The sequence below is a fragment of the Myotis lucifugus genome, unplaced genomic scaffold (assembly GCF_000147115.1).
Source record: "Myotis lucifugus unplaced genomic scaffold, Myoluc2.0 scaffold_73, whole genome shotgun sequence".
Classification (NCBI taxonomy): domain Eukaryota; kingdom Metazoa; phylum Chordata; class Mammalia; order Chiroptera; family Vespertilionidae; genus Myotis; species Myotis lucifugus.
The window spans coordinates 438989-457891 of NW_005871121.1; the positions used below are offsets into that span (position 1 = coordinate 438989).

The 18903-nt window shown below is 40.1% G+C and overlaps 1 protein-coding gene across 1 annotated transcript in view; it reads right to left on the minus strand.

Moving 5' to 3' along the window:
• Positions 1–18903, minus strand: part of SND1 (staphylococcal nuclease and tudor domain containing 1) — a 439366-nt gene that overhangs the window by 246676 nt on the left and 173787 nt on the right. The window contains exon 12 of the mRNA XM_006090488.3: positions 3033–3133. Within this exon, the coding sequence (XP_006090550.1) occupies positions 3033–3133 (101 nt within the window). The remainder of the gene's footprint in view (positions 1–3032; positions 3134–18903) is intronic.

Below are 18903 nucleotides of genomic sequence, written 5' to 3' on the forward strand. Positions count from 1 at the left end.
TGGCTGATGACATTAGAGTGATTGAGGGCCACTCTAGCACACCCGTGCACTTCTGTTCCAGTCTGTTGTGTCATTTGTTTCTGTCTCCAAATTTATGTATACTAGTTGTGCTTGTTATTTTAATTATGTCATTTATTAATTCTACATTAATAATTAATATAAATACAAAAAGGATGTCTATAAAAACAGATGAATACTTTAAAAAGGTTTAATAAGAAAAAATGGCTACAAAATAAATATGAGCTGGCCAACTATAACAGAAGGGGAAGGCATATGTCACAAAAATCTAGGGTTCCATGATCAGTGTTTTTAAGTCCTCACTCCAAAGAGGAAGTTATGCAGTTCACCAGAATATCACAGTAGATCATGCTGCCATACACCCAAGATTTGTAAATACAAGTCTATTTCTGTGTTTAAAATTAAATTAAAACATTTGAAATAAAAATATTAAATCCCCTTCTCTAGCCAATGTCTTTAAATAACATTAAAGTCAGGTGGAATGCTTTTAGTATACCTTAATTCTGAATATAAGCCAAGTATTTGGACATTTTTATTAAATATACTACCTCACTTTTCTACACTATTAGGAATTGTTTAAGTATAGAAAAATCAAGAAAAAAAGGTAAATAAAAACAAAATCAAGGCAAAGGGAAAGGAAAGAGAAGCTATGAGTAAGAGTGGAATAGAGAGGCATGCTTCCAGGTACACTTTCTAGACATGTACGATCTTTGGCACTGAGCTTCCAATAATCAAACAAAAGAGGAAAACTATCAGAACAAGTTTTTCAATATTGATCAGACAGAAACAAACCTGTTAACTCAAAAAAAGAAAAAAAACATCTAAGTACTCCCTGCTATGCTTCATAAAGGAACACTTTGCAATTCAGTACACAAATCATTCACAAATTTATTGAACTCCTACCTTACACTGAATACTGAGACTACAAGGAATAAAAAAGATGAAAATTACTATGTTCAAGGAGCTTAATGTCTAGTGAGGGCTGGTCTCAACAATATCACTAAATTTTGTATTTCTCCCAAATTTAGCTGAGTAGTTTACTCCAAAGTCTAGTTTAGTATAAACAAACCTAAGAGGGAACTCTATGCTTCTTGGGTACCCTGCCAGGCTGGTCTAATTCAAGGTAAATCATTAAAAATATACATTATTTCTTATAACTGCAAGAACCACGAAGTAGAAGGCCAAGGTTACCATTCTTGGCAGGAACCTGAAGTGCAGATACATGATGTTGTCAATTACAACTAATCAACTGTGATGTTAACTGACCAAACTGATAAAAAGGTTGGTGTCTTCTTACCAAGAGCATTGGCTGGAGCTAGTTACCCAACCTCTGCAGAAAGAGGCTAGCCTGAAGGAGTAATCTTGGTCAAAGCCAAGATCAATGCAGTTGAAACCTCAAGGTCTCATAGCATGGGCATGGCCAGAACACCCTACTCTGGAAAAATTTTAAACCAGTTGTCTCAAATCATCCTTATAGAACACTCCCAGAAAAAAAAAAAAAAGAAAAAGAAACCAAAAGGAAAAAAAGCATCCTTATAGAACACTCCCAGAATATCTAATTTTAAGCAGTGTAAATTTACTTTAAAAATATACCTGTGGTAACTAAATGGAAAAAAAAAATCCACTCAAAAAGATTGTTAGGTGAACAGGAGAGAAAGCCATCTACCAAAAATAAAGATGTGAATTTTTACAGTAGTGATGTTGTTTTTACCAGTAAGTATGAGGAGCAGTTAACTACTGAAAGGATTCCTTATTTGTGACAGTAAAAATTTTAATATAGGGAATATTAACTTCCCAGCTCTCCATAGTAGGGAAACTTGCATCAAGCTCCCCAAGAAGTGATAATGAATTGATAATAAATATTTCTAGTTATACAGATAGAAGAATGATCACAATATTTCCTATATTCTCCCATTTCAAAATTATTACCTAATTTGTCACGAAGCTGTTTCTAGCAAGCATGATATCTGTGATGGTGTTGAAGTAATGACATCAAAAGCCTATATTAAGTTCCTCTCAGCAAAAATGAAGCCTCAGACTGTTATAGGAGTGGTAACTGTGGCTAAAAATACTTATTTCCAAATGTGGTGACGCGAGTGAAGGGAAAAGGTTCCTGTCTGGGGGGAGAGCTTCTAGAAGGCAAATTAGCTGCAAGATCCTCTTTCCTTTCAGAGGCTTGCTGGAGCGTAGAGGTGTTTCTCCTAACGGGTTTCATTGTGCTTTCAATAAGACAATCCCTGCTTTAATGAGAAACCTATTCTTTTCTTCCCTTCTATCATGCTCCCTTTAAAAGAAAAATACCAGTTTGGTAACAAACAGCACTTAAGATTGTTAAATAGAGAAGGAAACAATTACCACGCTGGTATATTTTATGCAGTTTAAGAATTGCTACTAGGGACTGACTGTTTTAATATTTATTGTGGAAGCAAGGCCCAGCAGGCTTCCTCCTTCCCCCATCAGATACCTCCCTCCATAGACTATTCATCAATCAAGCTCTCAAGAGACTTTGGAATATAACCAGGGGACAGCCAGCACAGTATAGGGGGAAGACCCTGTCATCTACTGATTACATACATCTACACAAAGAAAATGTCCAATTAACCTCTCTTCTTCTTCCCTCTGTTTTTGTGGGGTCTTGTTTTTTCTTTCTGGGGGAGGGGGGCAGAGGAGACGGGGAGGTGTCTATAAATGAACTTCCTAAACTAATATGCAGAATAGTCTTTTGAATAGTATCTAGGGCCTGACACTCAATAAATGGCATTATTAATAGTAATAATGTGTGCTACATAGTGCCAAGTACAGAGAGCCCAATAAATCTTAAAAAACAATAATGATGAAGTAAATGATTAGCTAGTGAGTGATTAAAAAATACTTTGCAAACATAAAGTGCTACACAGGCACACAACAATCATAAATCACTGTGCTAACAGCAACAGAAAGCAAATCAGGGTGAAAGGAAAGGGGAGACGTGAATGAAGAGATAACTCTTTAGTTATGGCTGGCGCAGCACTCACATTCCTCCAATGGTGACAGTGGCACAGGTACGCTCTGAAAAGGCAGGCACCGTCTCTGTGGCTGGGCTGGCTGCTCTAATGTAGTCCACAGTCACATTGACCTGAAAATAAAGAATCAAGGAAGTTAAGGTTGGGACCTTGCAACACAGCTACTCGTGTCCAGACAACTGTGAAATCTCACCTCATTCATAGTTTGATTTTCTGGATCTAAGATTTTAAATAACAACAACTGAAAGACAGCTGAGCCACACACTGGTCAAAAATATCTGCAAAAAAACCTTAACTGATAGAGCACTGTTACCCCAAACTCTTAAATCTCAACTATAAGAAAATTAACAACCCAATTTTAAAATGGGCAAAAGACCTGGACATCTCACCAAAAAAGACTTAGAGAGGGCAAATATGTATATGAAAGATGCTCCACATTGTATGTCATTGGGGAAATGCAAATTAAAACAACTACACACCTATGCTGGTGAGGATGTGGAACAGGAATTCTCATTCATTGCAAGTGGGAATGCAAAATAGTACAGCCACTTTGAGACACAGTTTGGCGGTTTCATACAAAATTAAACATACTTTTACCATACGTTCCAACAGCTGAAAACTTATATCTACACAAAAACCTACATATAGATGTTTATAGCAGCTTTATATATAAATGTCAAAACTTGGAAGCAACCAACATGTCTTTCAGCAGCTGGATGGATAAATAAACTGTGGTTCATGAAGTCAAAGAAATGTTATGCAGCTCTAAAAAGAAATGAGCTATCAAACCATGAAAAGACACAGAGGAAATACATAAGAGAAATAAGCCAATCAAAAAGCTGCATACTGTTTAATTGCAACTATGACATTCTGGAAAAGGCAAAACTATGAAGAAAGTAAAAAGATCAGTTGCTGCCAGGGGCTAGGAGGACAAGACAGGGATGAACAGGCGCAGCAGAGGATCTTTTCGGCAGGGAAATTACTCTGTGTGCTCCTATAATGATGGACACATGTCGTTACACACTTGCCCAATCCCACAGAAAACACATCACTAAGAGTGAACCCTAACATAAGCTACGTGTTCCTCAATTATAACAAATGTACCGCTCTGGTGGGGGGCTGTGATAGTAGTGGGTGGGGGCATGGGGGCGGAGGAGGGGAACTCTACTTTCTGCTCAATTTTGCTGTGAACCTAAAGCTGCTCTAAAAAATATACTTGCTGTGCTTTTGTTTTGTTTTTTAAAGGTGGCTGATAAAAAAAAAAAAAAAGAGGCAAATGGCTGCACATGTAAGGCCCCACAGATATCATACTTGACAGAGCAGAGGCTGGCAGCGGCCCTACAGAACTCCTCCATATTATGGTAATGGAGTTCTTCAACCTTCAGACTTCTCTGAACCAGTTTTTAAAAAATATGGAATGCCTCTACAGAAAAGCTCCGCATAATTTCAGCCTGCCATAAATCTCAAGGACCAAGTGAAGAACTACCAAGAACAAACAAGAAGACAACCCCAAAGATGCCTGGGGCTGGTTTCACAGTATGTGAATCCAAACAACACAGCTAACTGCACCCAATACCAACAGAGCTGGAGTTGGGAAATTTTTAAAACAACAAGGACAGAATGGACTTGAAGAACCTTTACGTTCTGAGTTAAGAAAGGATATGTATCCAAACAGTTTAGGAAGTTAGGAGCCTAAAATAGGAAAGCTGCCTAAACCCAGTATATATTAAATATATGGATTATGGACATACTGAGCAATGCATTTTCTCTGTGAAACCTTTTGAGACAAACATGTTTATGTATCAAAAGAAACAAGTATGTGACATCCCTTAGCAAACACACAGGGTTTTGTTTTATAATTAAGGTATATGTTTGGCTTGGGTCATGGCCAAGTTTCATACCTGTACGGAAGAGTCGCATTGGATCAAGCAGCCTGAAGCCACAGCCTTGAAAGTCCAGAATTCCATTTTCTAAACATGTCTTTAGTTCCCACTGATCAGGTTAAAGATAGCCTACAGCACACGCATCAAGTTCAGCCACGCTGCTGGTGAGCACCATTAAAATCCTTTCAAACTGTCTATTCTTCAAAAACTCATTTTAAAATGAATATGAAATGTTTAAAAGGACAGCTGCCTCAAAACTCCGGCTGTCAGATCACGCTCTTGAACACTCCATCTAGTTACGTTTCAAAAGCAACAAGGAGCCATGCCGGAGAGAAAGCCAATTAAGAGCTAAGGGTAAAAAGTATTGTCATAATACAGCAACACAGAAAAGAAGACAATATAAGGATGACTCCTACAGTCAGGTGTCTGCACTGAAATTATTGCTCAGTCTTATCAACTTTTCTAAAGCTAAGGAGATGGGTATAGTGTGTGAGAAACATGATCAGACTGGGGTGGGAGTGAGGGTGAACAACTTACACCTCCAATGAAGAGGTTCCAGTAGTTTCCCTGTGTGCAGCTAACCAGGGTTAGTACAGGCCACAGACAGGGCAAGGAACAGGAGGTCTACACACAGAGCGGCATGGCTGACTCAAACCCTGCAGAGGGAAGGTCTCTCTCTGCTGTCTACGCTGATACACCTGCCTCTCCTCTGGCAAGGCCCGACAACAAAGTTACAGACACAGGCAGAGGGTCAGAAGTGCACTTGGATCTCTGCCGGAGTTACGGCAAAATCACACAGGAAATCAGCAGTGCACAGAGCTAATTCAAGGGTACCCACACAACGGAATGTAAAGTAACTCAGGGCCACATTTTAAAAGGGCATAGCTAGTTTGGCTCAGTGGATAGAGCGTCGGCCTGCAGACTGAAGGGTCTCGGGTTCGATTCCAGTATAGGGCGCATGCCCGGGTTACGGGCTCGATTCCCCAGTAAGGGGGCATGCAGAAGGCAGCCAATCAATGATTCTCTCTCATCATTGATGTTTCTAACTCTCTTTCCCTCTCCCTTCCTCTCTGAAATAAATAAAAATATATATATTTTTAAAAGGGCATAGGCACATGTATGGTTTAATTGGGGGGCATTTGGTGGGAAATCAAAAAATATGTGGAGCTGGGGAAAGAGGTCCACATATCCTTTCACTCAATCCATCTAATAAGGTCAAGCCCTCAGTTCTATTACCATAGGAAACAAATTCATCCCTGCTTATAAATAAACTAAGTGAATTTCAAGGTTACCTTGTACCTACCAATGCCAAGTCTCTTCCTCAGCAGACAGTGGGGGAGAGCAGCTCTTCAGTGCCAAATACACTGCACAAAGTCACATTAGCTCTCCACCAGAAGGAATGCCTGCTCATCAGGAAGGACACTGAGTGGTAGCGGTAATAATGGTGGGGTAATGATAACAAACAAATGAACACTGAGCACCTCATCTTCCAATCCAAAGGCCAAAAGACATGCCATCCCAAAGATGTCCCTCACGGAGATCAGAAAGAGAAAAAGAAGTCTTTAATCTTCAACAACCAAAAGAACCAAGAGCTACATTTACCTGCCAATTAATTCTTTCCTATATCTAAACAGTGGTTCTCAACCTTCTGGCCCTTTAAATACAGTTCCTCATGTTGTGACCCAACCATAAACTTATTTTCATTGCTACTTCATAACTGTGATGTTGCTACTGTTATGAATCGTCATGTAAATATCTGATATGCAGGATGGTCTTAGGCGACCCCTGTGAAAGGGTCGTTTGACCGCCAAAGGGGTCGAGACCCACAGGTTGAGAACCGCTGATCTAAGATAAAAAGAACTGAAAATAAGTAGGAGATTAAAGAGCTCATAGGGGAGGCATCATATTAAAGAAAATCTCAAATACAAATGAGGCCCTGAGAATAGCCCACAGCTAAGACACAACCTGCAGGAGCTATGACAAATCAGGAATTAAAGTCAATGTGTAATTAGCATTTATGTCCCTCTCCTGTGGATTCTGAGATCTGTTCCCTACCTTGGAGTTTTTCATCTCTAGATACTCATCACTGACTTTTCAATCATTTGAAAAAGAAACACAGTTTAAACAGTTTCAATTAAAACAACTACAAATATTACAACACCTTCATCTGAATAAATAACTTGAACTTTGTGGTTGTGGGTAAGTACTTATGGAATGGCATGAGTTAAAGAAAAGAGGGGGGTTAGGGGGAGTCAAGGAGGCAAAGGGGGGACATCTTATATAATAAAAGGCCAGAGACCGTAACGGCATCACGGCCATAACAACCGTTAGACCAGAACCACCACGGCCCCTTGCAGGGCTGGCCCCGCTCCCCAGCAAGTGGTTAGGGGTGATCAGGCAGGCAGGCATAGTGGTTAGGGGTGATCAGGAAGGCAGGCAGGTGAGTGGTTAGGAGCCAGCAGTCCCGGATTGCGAGAGGGATGTCCAACTGCCGCTTTAGCATTGATCCCTGCGGGGCTAAAGCGGCAGTCGGACATCCCCTGAGGGGTCCTGGATTGGAGAGGGTGCAGACCAGACTAAGGGACACTCCCCCACCCCCCACACCCCCTGTGCACGAATTTTGTGCACCAGGCCTCTAGTCTGTAATACTTTCAACAATAAAGATGAATTTGTTTTTGAAGAGTAGTAATAGGAAAATGCGGATGCGGTCCTCATTTTTCAAGCCAAGATGCTCCTGGAATGTTTGGTATACAAAAGTACACATTTTACACACACATGACACAAAGCAGGGCCTGATCCCTCTTTACAGCAATAACTAGGACCCATGGGCTCTTGCTTGGTCATACCTGTCATTCTCGTACAAATGAGTCCTATCACATCTTTGTTCTCACTTTTTCTCCACCTGGAAAGTGAGCACACTAGAACTTTAGAGTATCATTGAACTCTAGAATTCTAAAAGATAACTTAGCTAAAAATGGTGTACTACAGAGTGTTTTCTTGGACCTTTGTAATAATGAGACACGCTGAGCATCTCTTAAGATGGATGGAAATACTCTTCAGTTATATCTTTTAGAGCCTCCCCGAGATAAGATTAAAGTTTCTCTTCAGGCACACTCCAAACCAATGCAGCTGTGCCAGTCCATGCCAGCCCACGGCGGACCCTGGAGAACAAAGAGATGCAATCTGCACCTGCATGGAGAAACCCAGCTCTATAAAAACCAGACCTGAGCAGCGGTTCGGGGAGCCGCACTCTCTGTTCGGGTGCTCCCTTAATGCATCCAGCTCCCTCCCTTCTTTCTTTCCCTCCATCTTTTTTTCAGTAAATCTTCTTTTGAATCTATTTTGCCTGATTTCTATCCTGGGGGGCGGGGGCGGGGCAGGGGTAGGGCAGGAGGGGGAGCTAAGAACCCCTTCTCCAGGGACAATTCCTACCTTACATTTACTACGATAAACTGGAACATATAGCTTGTACGCTCCAGGGCAGGGAGACTATGTCTTTTATTCACTGAAATCGTTGGGTAGGGCCTGTACAGTAGAAGGGAATGTAGGAAATATTTGTTTCATTAATGGACATATATAATCAGGAACCCTTTCAGATAAAATCCTGAAGGACACTTTTGAAATGAGGGGGTTAGGCATTTGGAAGACCATTTTAACAAGCTACTGACCATTCTGCTGCTTTATATAACAAAAATATATTAATGTAAAGCATGGGGGAGAATATTTTGAAATTGGGATAAAGCCGTAATCAAAGCCATTCCTATAAAAGACTAAGCAAACAAAATATATATAATTTCCCACATTATTTGTTCTTCAAAGAGGTTCTCAAACAAACAAAAAGGTAGCAGGCAATCTAATTCATCTTTGGTTCATTAAATTGCGAAGTTTTCCTTGAAAGCAATTTCAAGGACCCTTCAGAGGAACTAAGATGAGAACTTAGGACTGAATTTATATCTCAATCTCTTATAAAGACTAAAGCAGTTTAATGCAAAAGAATAGTTTTGGGCCACACATAAGAAATTCTGAGGATCTATGAATATTCTTCATATACTAATCACTAGAACAGTGTCAACCCACCAAAGAACTTCAACTTTATGATGCTGATAACAAAATGACAATATCTGCACTACCTCTGCATAAAAGATAAGGTAGGAAGAAAAGCAATTTCATATCCACAACATTTCCAGGACACAGACTCAGTTTAGTTTTAATATAACTAGGGCTGTTATGTGAGGCTGTTTTGCATAATTGACATATAATCCCACCCAATATTCCACATGGCCAATCATCAGTTCACAAAGAGCTGTAATAAATACCCTGCCTATCAAAATAAGCTCTTATATGACCTGTCACTCTCAAGACAGGATTTCCAGGCCATCATGGAAAGCCTTCATGCACCCCAGGTACAGAAAAGAGCATCATCCAGGCAAGTGTAGCTAATGCAGCCAGGAGACAAAGGTAAGCAGAATAAAATATTTTACACAGCATAAGTAAGAGCATGAACTCTGGAGCTGCTAAGCTGCAGGCTTGGTTCCTCGCAATTCTGCATATGAGCTGTGTGAACTTGGATGAGTTATTAAACCTATCTGTGCTTCAGTACAACACAGACAACTCTGCATTAATATACATGAGGTATTTAGAGCAGGGGCTGACTCATAGTAAGCTCTATGAGTCAGTTATTTTTAGATAAACATACACTGATTTTCTTAAAGGAGAGCCTAGAACAAAGTAAATGCTAAATAAGTATCTGCGAGATAAAGAAATAAAGATGCCTAGACACATATATGCATAAATAAGATGAATGTTGACATAAATCATTGGACGACTGAAATTATAAGTCAGAAAGACTCAATTAAATGTACTTTTCTCCTAAGGAGAAAACCAGAATATATATCTCATACATATTCACTCTAACCTAGACATAAATAGGGCTTATTTGAAAGAATGCTATACTATTTAGTATTTATTTAGACATTTCCAGATTAATTTTGCAGGTACCAGTTATTGGAGATTTTATTTACTAAATATAATTGAAGCAGAGTGTAAAAAACCATCTCAATTAATCGGTTACGTAAAGATATTTTGGGAGGATACACTTTGCCTTACAAGATTAAGAAGATAATGAACAAAGAGAGACCAAGTTTCTATTTGCTTTGAATGTAACAGGACCTTCCATAATACTCTTCATATTAATTTATGTATTCCCGCTTTTTCCCAGCTAAAAAGCATCTTATGCAATTATTCTAAAAATGTAAGTTATCTATTTTTAAAAAATTTGAAATACATTTCAATCACCCATTGATTAGATGTAGGATGAGCTTCAAAATAATTTGCTAAAGCACGCCGAAACCGGTTTGGCTCAGTGGATAGAGCGTCGGCCTGCGGACTGAAGGGTCCCAGGTTCGATTCCGGTCAAGGGCATGTACCTGGGTTGCGGGCACATCCCCAGTAGGAGATGTGCAGGAGGCGGCTGATCGATGTTTCTCTCTCATCGATGTTTCTAACTCTCTATCTCTCTCCCTTCCTCTCTGTAAAAAATCAATAAAATATATAAGAAAAAAAAAAATTTGCTAAAGCAGCTCATGGTCCTGTTTCTGAACACACTCTCAGCTAAGCACCAAGCACTTGCGGGGCTGGCTACTCAACCCGAGAGGATGTCAAGCTTACCTCCTCAAGGCCTAGGCAGCACTGTAACGGGCTAGAAAGAAGCTAGGAAAATTCTGGGACAAGATGAATAGGGAAACAGAGGCAGGAAAATTACACAAAGCCAAAAAAGCTTTGCAGGCTGCTTGTAGAGGACATTATCTTGAGAACAAAGGGCTAAAACCTCTCCTTTTCACAAAAGAATGCAGGAAAGGAGATGGGGGAAAGGCGGAGTGGAGGAGGAATCTTAATAGATAGCTAAATCATCCAGAAACTAACTAAAAGGGAGGAGGGTGAAAGAAGAGAGCAGTCTATCTCATCTCACTGTTTAAACAGTGAAGCCAGCAGTCTTGGGTTTGTCAAAATAAAGTTGCCAGATGCTTCTCATAAATTGTGGAGAAGCTGTACCAAAGAAAGGAGGAGCCCTAATTTGTATGGCTCAGTGGATAGACCTTCGGCCTGCATACTGAAGGGTCCCAGCTTTGATTCCAGTCAAGGGCAGGTACCTCAGTTGCAGGCTCCTCCCAGTACCGCCCGGGTCTGGCTCCTGAAGGAGGCAACCAATCAAGTAAGGCAACCAATCGATGTGTTTTTCTCACATCACTGTTTCTCTGTCTTTCACTCTCTCTAAAAGTCAATGAAAAAATATCCTCAGGTGAGGATTAAAAAAAAGAAAGAAAAATAAAAGAGACCTTCAGAGTTACTCTGTACCAGGATATCTAGTAGAGGATTTAAAAAACAAACAAACCTACAGACAGGAAGGTATACAAAGCAGAAACTCCCCACTCCACTCACTCTTCAGATTAGCTGAGAGTCCATCTGCGCTTCATAAACTAGATGTACAGATTTGCTTACCTTGCTTCTTTAATAAATGTGCATGCTTTAATTTTTAAAAAATTGGCTTTATCACAATGCAATCATCGAAAGTCTCTCATTTAAATTCATTTACATGAGAAGATAAGAATTAAAGTTGGGGACAGTCCTCTCTCTGACTCAGAGGGCTGTCAGAATACACCTCTCTAGTGCCTGTGAGAGGTGCCTGCCACAGCATGGTGTCACAAAAAATAATGAGTCAAAAATGAGAGCAACATATGTATCTTTACATTTTCTAATTGCAACATTTAAAAATGAAAAATAATTAGATAAAGTTATTTTAAAAAATACTTATTTAGCTAAAATATGCAAAACGTGCCCTAACCGGTTTGGCTCAGTGGATAGAGCGTCGGCCTGTGGACTGAAAGGTCTCAGGTTCGATTCCGGTCAAGGGCATGTACCTTGGTGGCGGGCACATCCCCATTAGGGGGTGTGCAGGAGGCAGCTGGTCGATGTTTCTCTCTCATCAATGTTTCTAACTCTCTATCCCTCTCCCTTCCTCTCTGTAAAAAATCAATAAGATATATTTAAAAAATATATGCAAAACGTTATCATATCAAGATATAAACAATAAAAATAAGTATTGAGATTATTTTCTTTCTCTGATAGGGAGTCTCTGAAATCCAGTGTTTGTTCTGCAAATAAAACACATCTCAATTTGGATCATCCACATAGGATAAACTGCATGTCTAGACTGTCTTTTCTAAGCCCCATTCCTCGATTATATGAACCTAGCTTTTGTGGTTCTTTATCTTCTCCTAGGAACTTTTGTTATCTTCTATTTTGTGAATCCTTGTAAACACTTTTAAACCATATATGAAAAACCATGGTATGTAAAACTAGGTATAAAATGTTCATCCTTCATTTTATTTAAAAAATCTATTACCTGACTAGACTAGAAAGATAGCCATTAATTTTTTCATTTCAAAAAAGAATTCCTCTAATTTATAACTACCATTGTAAAGTATACTCTGTTCAACAATTTAATGAACTACTTTTCAGGAACTTCTATCAATTCATTGGCTGGGGATCGAGCCTAAACCAGCAGTTGGACATCCCTCTCACAATCCTGGACCATTGGCTCCTGGATCGCTCACCTGCCTGCCTGCCTGGTCACCCCTAATTGCCCCCAACTGCCCCCCCCCGCCCGCCATCCTGGTCCTCAACTGCCCCCCCGCCCCGGCCGGCCTGGTTGCCCCACACAGCCTGCTTGTTCAGTCTTTTGGTCGTCCCTCACTAACCCCCTGCTGGCCTTGTTGTAGGCAGCCATCTTGTGAGGGCATGAGGGTTAATTTGCATATTACCTTTTTATATATATAGGATAGTTTGATAATTGAAAATATTTTAAATAAATCTGATGGGAATCAGAGAAAAACAGAACACTATTTGAAAATAACCTTGCAGCTGCCAGAATTTTCATTAATCCTCTTGATTCTTAAGTCCTTATAAACAAACCAACAATATATCTAAAAAGTGAAATGTGTTGATGTTAATGCTCTGACCATTTATCTTACTCATTACTATATCAATATATAACTCATCCCAATACCTAATTTTGATATAACACTGCTTGTCACTAAAAAGGAATGCCAGGGGGCCCAGAAGCATTACTGAAAACTGTCCGTGTGTCCCCGCATGTCTCTTCTTACCCCTCCTGAGAGCTACCATCTCCTCCTGCCTTTCTCTAGGGATGGGAGTTGAGTGTGGTCTTTTTTCTCCTTTATAAAAGTGTCAATCACAGTCATCTGTGTTCATAGTGTCCAAGGTCAGCATCAGTCAAGAGAAATTAAATCACTTCGTCCAGAACCTTCCCTGGAGGAGTTCCAGCCACACAAGCAGCACAAGTATACAGACACACTTATGCCTTTGTGCAGAATATACACAATGTCACCCAGTCTTTAAAACAACACTAACAAAACTAACATGAGGCTTACGGATACAAGAAAGGGAATGTGCTTTATGACATCTAAGAAGAATTGGGGGGAGGAAAAGGGATATTATTATGATATGGACAAAAACAAAGGTTACATTACATTTCCTATGCAAATGTATGCCAGTCTGTGAAGAAAAGGTCTCCATTCACCAACAGGCAAAACTGGGACACCTGAGCACTAAAAGTGGGGGCTGAAGTATTCACCTTGCCAAGAGTTCCAATAAATTCGATTGCTCTGGGGGCGAGGCATTGTCTATATTGACCAAAGTCAATATAGGAAAGCCATCTTTCATTCACTACAGTTCAAAACACACCCATTTCTCCAGCATGCCCATGAGCTGGCATTTAGAAATCATTCAAACAAAGGAAATATATATTCAGGTAAGATAACTAAAGGCTACACTTACAATAGTGAATTGGACTAAAAGCAGCCTGTCATGACCTCAAAGGAGAATTATGAAGAAAAATATAATAATTCTTAAGAAATACCCGCCAATGACACAAAGAAAAATAGCTCAAGGATGCAGCTCTTTGATTATATAAAATATTTTCGGGTTTGTTGCTAAGAGAAGATTCCAAGATAGCAGGTGTTATCATCATAGGCCTTTCTTACTTTACACACACCAGCCTCTCCTTGTATTTCACAGAAGATAGAGGCCGACTAAATGAAACAAAGTTCTTTGATCAAAGGCACAGTGTGCATAGAGCAATAACAGCTTAAGCCAATGTCTGAAACTACACACAGACACTGATCAAAGACCAACCTGAATTCCATCTGTATCCACTTCCAAATCCAGGTCTCCTGACCTATAGCCACTGTTTTAAAAAACAGGCCACAAACTAATTACTTATTCAGAAACTAGGTGATTAGCATTGAATAATAAACATAGGTCAAATGCAGTGTTTGCATCCCAAACTGCCCAAATTTATGAAGTAAGCTAGGCTCTAGGCAGCTGTATAGACAAAGAAGCCTTTCCCCAGACTCACAGTTCTCTAGTGCCCACTGCTAACTTATCAAGGACAACAAGAAAAATTATTGCTCAGGTTCTTAAAATTTCAAAATAGAATTACCATAAGATCCAGCAATTCTACTTTTGGGTATATTCAATCCAAAAGAATTGAAAGCAGTCTCAGAGATATTTGCACCCCATGTTCATAGCAGCATTATTCACAATAACCAAAAGGTGGAAACAACCCAAAAGTCCATCAAGGAATGAATGAATAAATATAATATACATAAAATGGAATATTACTCAACCATAAAAAGGAAGGAAATTCTGACACATGCTCTGACTTGGATGGACCTCGAGGACATTAGGCTAATTTCAATAAGCAGTCACACACACAAAATACTGTACAATGCCATTGAAATGAGTAGTCAAACTCAAAGAAACAAAATAGAATGGTGGCTTCTAGGGGCTGGAGGAAGGAGGGAATGTGGATTTTGTTTAATGGACACAGAATTTCAGTTTTGTAGGATGAAAACATTCTGGAGATTGGCTGAATGACAATGTGAATATATTTACCTCTACTGAATTATGTGTATACTTTAAATTGGCTAATATGATAAATTTTATGCAATGTGCATTTTACCACAATTAAATGTGTCTGCTTGGCAATTCTACCCACACATTCGATAAGACAATAAATTAACAGCATGAGCCAGACAGAGGCCAGACAACTGTGATCTCAAACCCAGGTAACAGCAAAATCTTTAGGAAATTCAAGAGAATACTTGTATCACATTCCCAGAAAAATACATGGTCACCCAAAAGTAATAATAATTAGAATACATATCCAATAACCCATTAAAAAAGGAGGAAAAGTCTAAGGTAGGACAAATTATTCCATCTATCTCTGTCTATTTCTCTGCTTTCTAAAAAGAAGAGCCAACTCAAGGAATATGTGTAGGTACCACAAGTCTAACTACATGTACCTGCTTCACCATTTCTCAGAGGCAGTTGCAGAATGAGATAGAGTAGTCTATAGCTCACTGACTTCCTATAAAATTGTCAAATAATTTTGGGTGTCTTAAAGAACGCATTTCTTCTATGAAGAATAAATCTCCCTTGGAGATCTGTCAGTGTAGATCTACACATTTGGGGAATTTTCATTGTGTCCCACCATAATTTTCCCACTTATATCCAGTTTTCCAGTTGAATTTAATTACTGTTATCCATGGTTTTGTCTAAGGAACCTTCTTCCATTTTCATGTGTTTCTCTATGTGGTATTTTTCACTGCTGGCAGGAACCAAAATTGGTGCATCTTTGGAGGTCAAACTGGCAACTGTACTAACATTTAATATGTGGCTGTCCTTTGACTCAGCAATTGCACATCTAGGAATTTAGTCTATAGAAACATAGATATATGAACAAGCACTCTGTCCTTTGCATTCATGGTAGCTTAACATAAATGCATAATTACAAATTGTTATCTAACTCTACACTACCCATGAGCTCCATGTTGGCAGTGATCATGGCTATTTGTTTGCCACTGGTGTATTTCCAGCACCTCTCAAATAAACTGCAGCTGTTGGAAACAAGGTGGAGCAATACATTCTACTATAGAAGCAGGATCTGATAAAAAAAGAAAAGAAAAAGCACATGCACAATAGCATATATCATCCTATTTGGTGGAGTAAGATTCCTGGACATGAATAGAAACAGAATCTGGAGGAATATCCCAAACACTGGTAGAAGGGCTCACCTCCAAAGGTAAAATTAAAGGGTACTTTCACTTTTTCACTATCACCATAAATCTCTGAGATTAAATTTTTTAAATTACATTTGAAAGAGGAAAAAAGATTGATTTTTTAAAAAGCAAATGGTCAGTAGGAATAAAAGATATAAAGCTAACGGATGCTTTTATTTAAAAAAAATAAACAAATGGGCCTGCTCACAACCAGAAACTTCAGTGTTACTATTTCATCACACTTCTTCCCAGGCTGAGGGCAGGGTCACCACTAGGCAATGTCTGCCAACCAATAAGAATTTTGCAGGCAGGCTAACCACTGTTAGAAGGACACAATCATGAGGGTTTCCAGGTGCCCAGTGGTGTACTGTTCCCATGGCAGGTGGGCATCAGTCTCTGCAAATGAACTGCCAGTCTCATTGTGAGCTGATAATGATGCTGCCGCGACCACCTGCCTGCCATATGTTTTCTCTACTTGTCACGTAACAAGGAAGTACATTTTGGCATGCTGATCACTGACAAGTCTGATACTACTGGTTGATGTTTGTATTCCTCACTGTAGCCCTACATATAGCTGAGGAATAGTGGATGAAGGATACAAAATAATACTCTGTTAGCTGACCATTCACTGAATCCCAACATTTTTTTAAAATATATTCTTATTAATTTCAGAGAGGAAGGAAGAGGGAGAGACAGAAATATCAATGCGAGAGAATCATTGATTGGCTGCCTCCTGCACACCCCCTACTGGGGATCAAGCCCGCAACCCTGGCAAGTGCCCTTTACTGGAATCGAAGGGGACCCGGGATCCTTCAGTCCACAGGCTGACGCTCTATCCACTGAGCCAAACCAGCTAGGGCCCAACATTTTGCAGCTAACTAGCATCGCCAGTCTTCCTTTAGTTCTAAGGCCAGCAGCTAATGTCTGAAGAGCTGTACCCCATCCTCAATTCATGCCCTGTTATCCTGTTTCGCATTAGTATAGTGGACAAAGAGCTCCCCACTGCAGCAAAGACAGTTCATTCTCTCTCCATAAATCACCATGGGACAGTCAATAAAAACTGATGTCAACCCCTGGAGTTGCCTTTTTTTACTCTAATGTAATATAGATTAGCAGAGAGTGTGACATCATGAGTCACTGTCTCAGAGCAGCAGATAATCTGAAGAAGATAGTAAAATACGGTAAAAGATGTTTGGGGTACCAATAAACTGCCTTCATAGCCACTGCCCCGTTAACAGAACTCAGGACAAACACCATAGCCACTGTCAAAGATGCCACAAATAACAGATAAAAGCTATGGAAAAATCTTCCAAAAAATACAATTCCCTATAGGCTTTATCTTCTCACTGGCTGCATTTGCTTCCAAGTTTCCTTGCACACACTTACTCAAGGTGAACTGAACTATAATTCAGGTTTCAAGGATTTTCACATCTTCATTATTTAGCCTGTCTTAATATATTCTTGGTATACACAGCAATGCAGCTCTCCCTGATGTGTCATTTCCATGGGATGCTCTTCATGACCCAATTCCTCTCCTTTCTCCAGCTCTAAGAGTCCACAGTGGAAAAACCAATGGTGAACTTTTCTACAGTACACGTGTTAAGAAATAAATATAAAGACCCCATGAGCTCTCTTCCATAATTCACATGGAAATAATTTTTATTCTTGTGCTATTAAAGTCTCTATGTCTTTTAGCACAAGATAACATCTCAAAAGTAGAAAAGTTAGTTTACTCTTTAGATAACTTTTTGAGCTATAAACCTGTTAATGTGATCATCCAAAGATCAGTCTGAGAAGACAGTGATATTTACACTAAAAAATCAGCAATTGAGGTTTCTATAATTAGAGACAAGAGTTTATTGCAATCACTGGCCAAGAACTTCATGCAAACTACTTAAGGAGAGACTTTCAAATAATCTCAAAGAAGCCCAGTCACTTAAAGAGTACATTCCAGAACAACCAGTAGGTACATAAAAATCAAACTTACTGCATAGGAAAAGAATAAGCAAAAATGCCATATTATATCTCACATAGAACAGTAATGTTTAAAAATACACTAGAGTACACTGGGGGGTTCCCCTAGCCCGGCCTGCGCCCTCTTGCAGTCCAGGACCTCTTGGGGGATGCCCGCCTGCTGGCTTGTGGCTGGATGGCCTTCTGCTGCTGCACAGGCTGCTGCTTGAGCTTCAGCAGTTGCTGCACGTGCACGGGCTGGGCCACCACGGTCTGTCCTGTGAACACCGTCAAGTGGGTGAGTCAAGCGCAGAGGCAGGCTCACCCTGAGTTCCCTGTGATTCCCTGAGTCACTGAGTTGTTCAGACTGACTGCCTTCTACAAAGAAGGGCACCAGGATCAGGCCTAAGCCGGCAGTCAGACATCCCTCTCCCAGTCCGGGACCCCTCAGAGGATGTAGTAGTGCGCCAAGCAGCAGGCGGCCAGGGAGAAGCCCGAATCTGGGCCAGGAGCCACACCATTCCCACTCATCCCGGCCTACTGTGCCTGCTGTCACCGCTCGGTACTGCTGCCATGGAGTCGGGAGAGGCTCCCGCCATAGCAGCTGTGCTCGCCAGCCGTGAGCCTGGCTTCTGGCTGAGCAGCACTCCCCCTGTGGGAGCGCACTGACCACCAGGGGGCAACTCCTGTGTTGAGCGCCTGCCCTCTGGTAGTCAGTGCACATCATAGCGACAGGTTTTTCCACCTTAACGGTCGCTTAGGCTTTTATTATATAGATTAAAAAAACAAGAATCAATCCATAACATAGTTTCTCTTTATTTTCTCTGTAAAAGATAAGCCAAATGCACAGGCATATTTATATTTATTCCTTTACAACAATACTGTAGAAAAGTTCACCATTGGTTT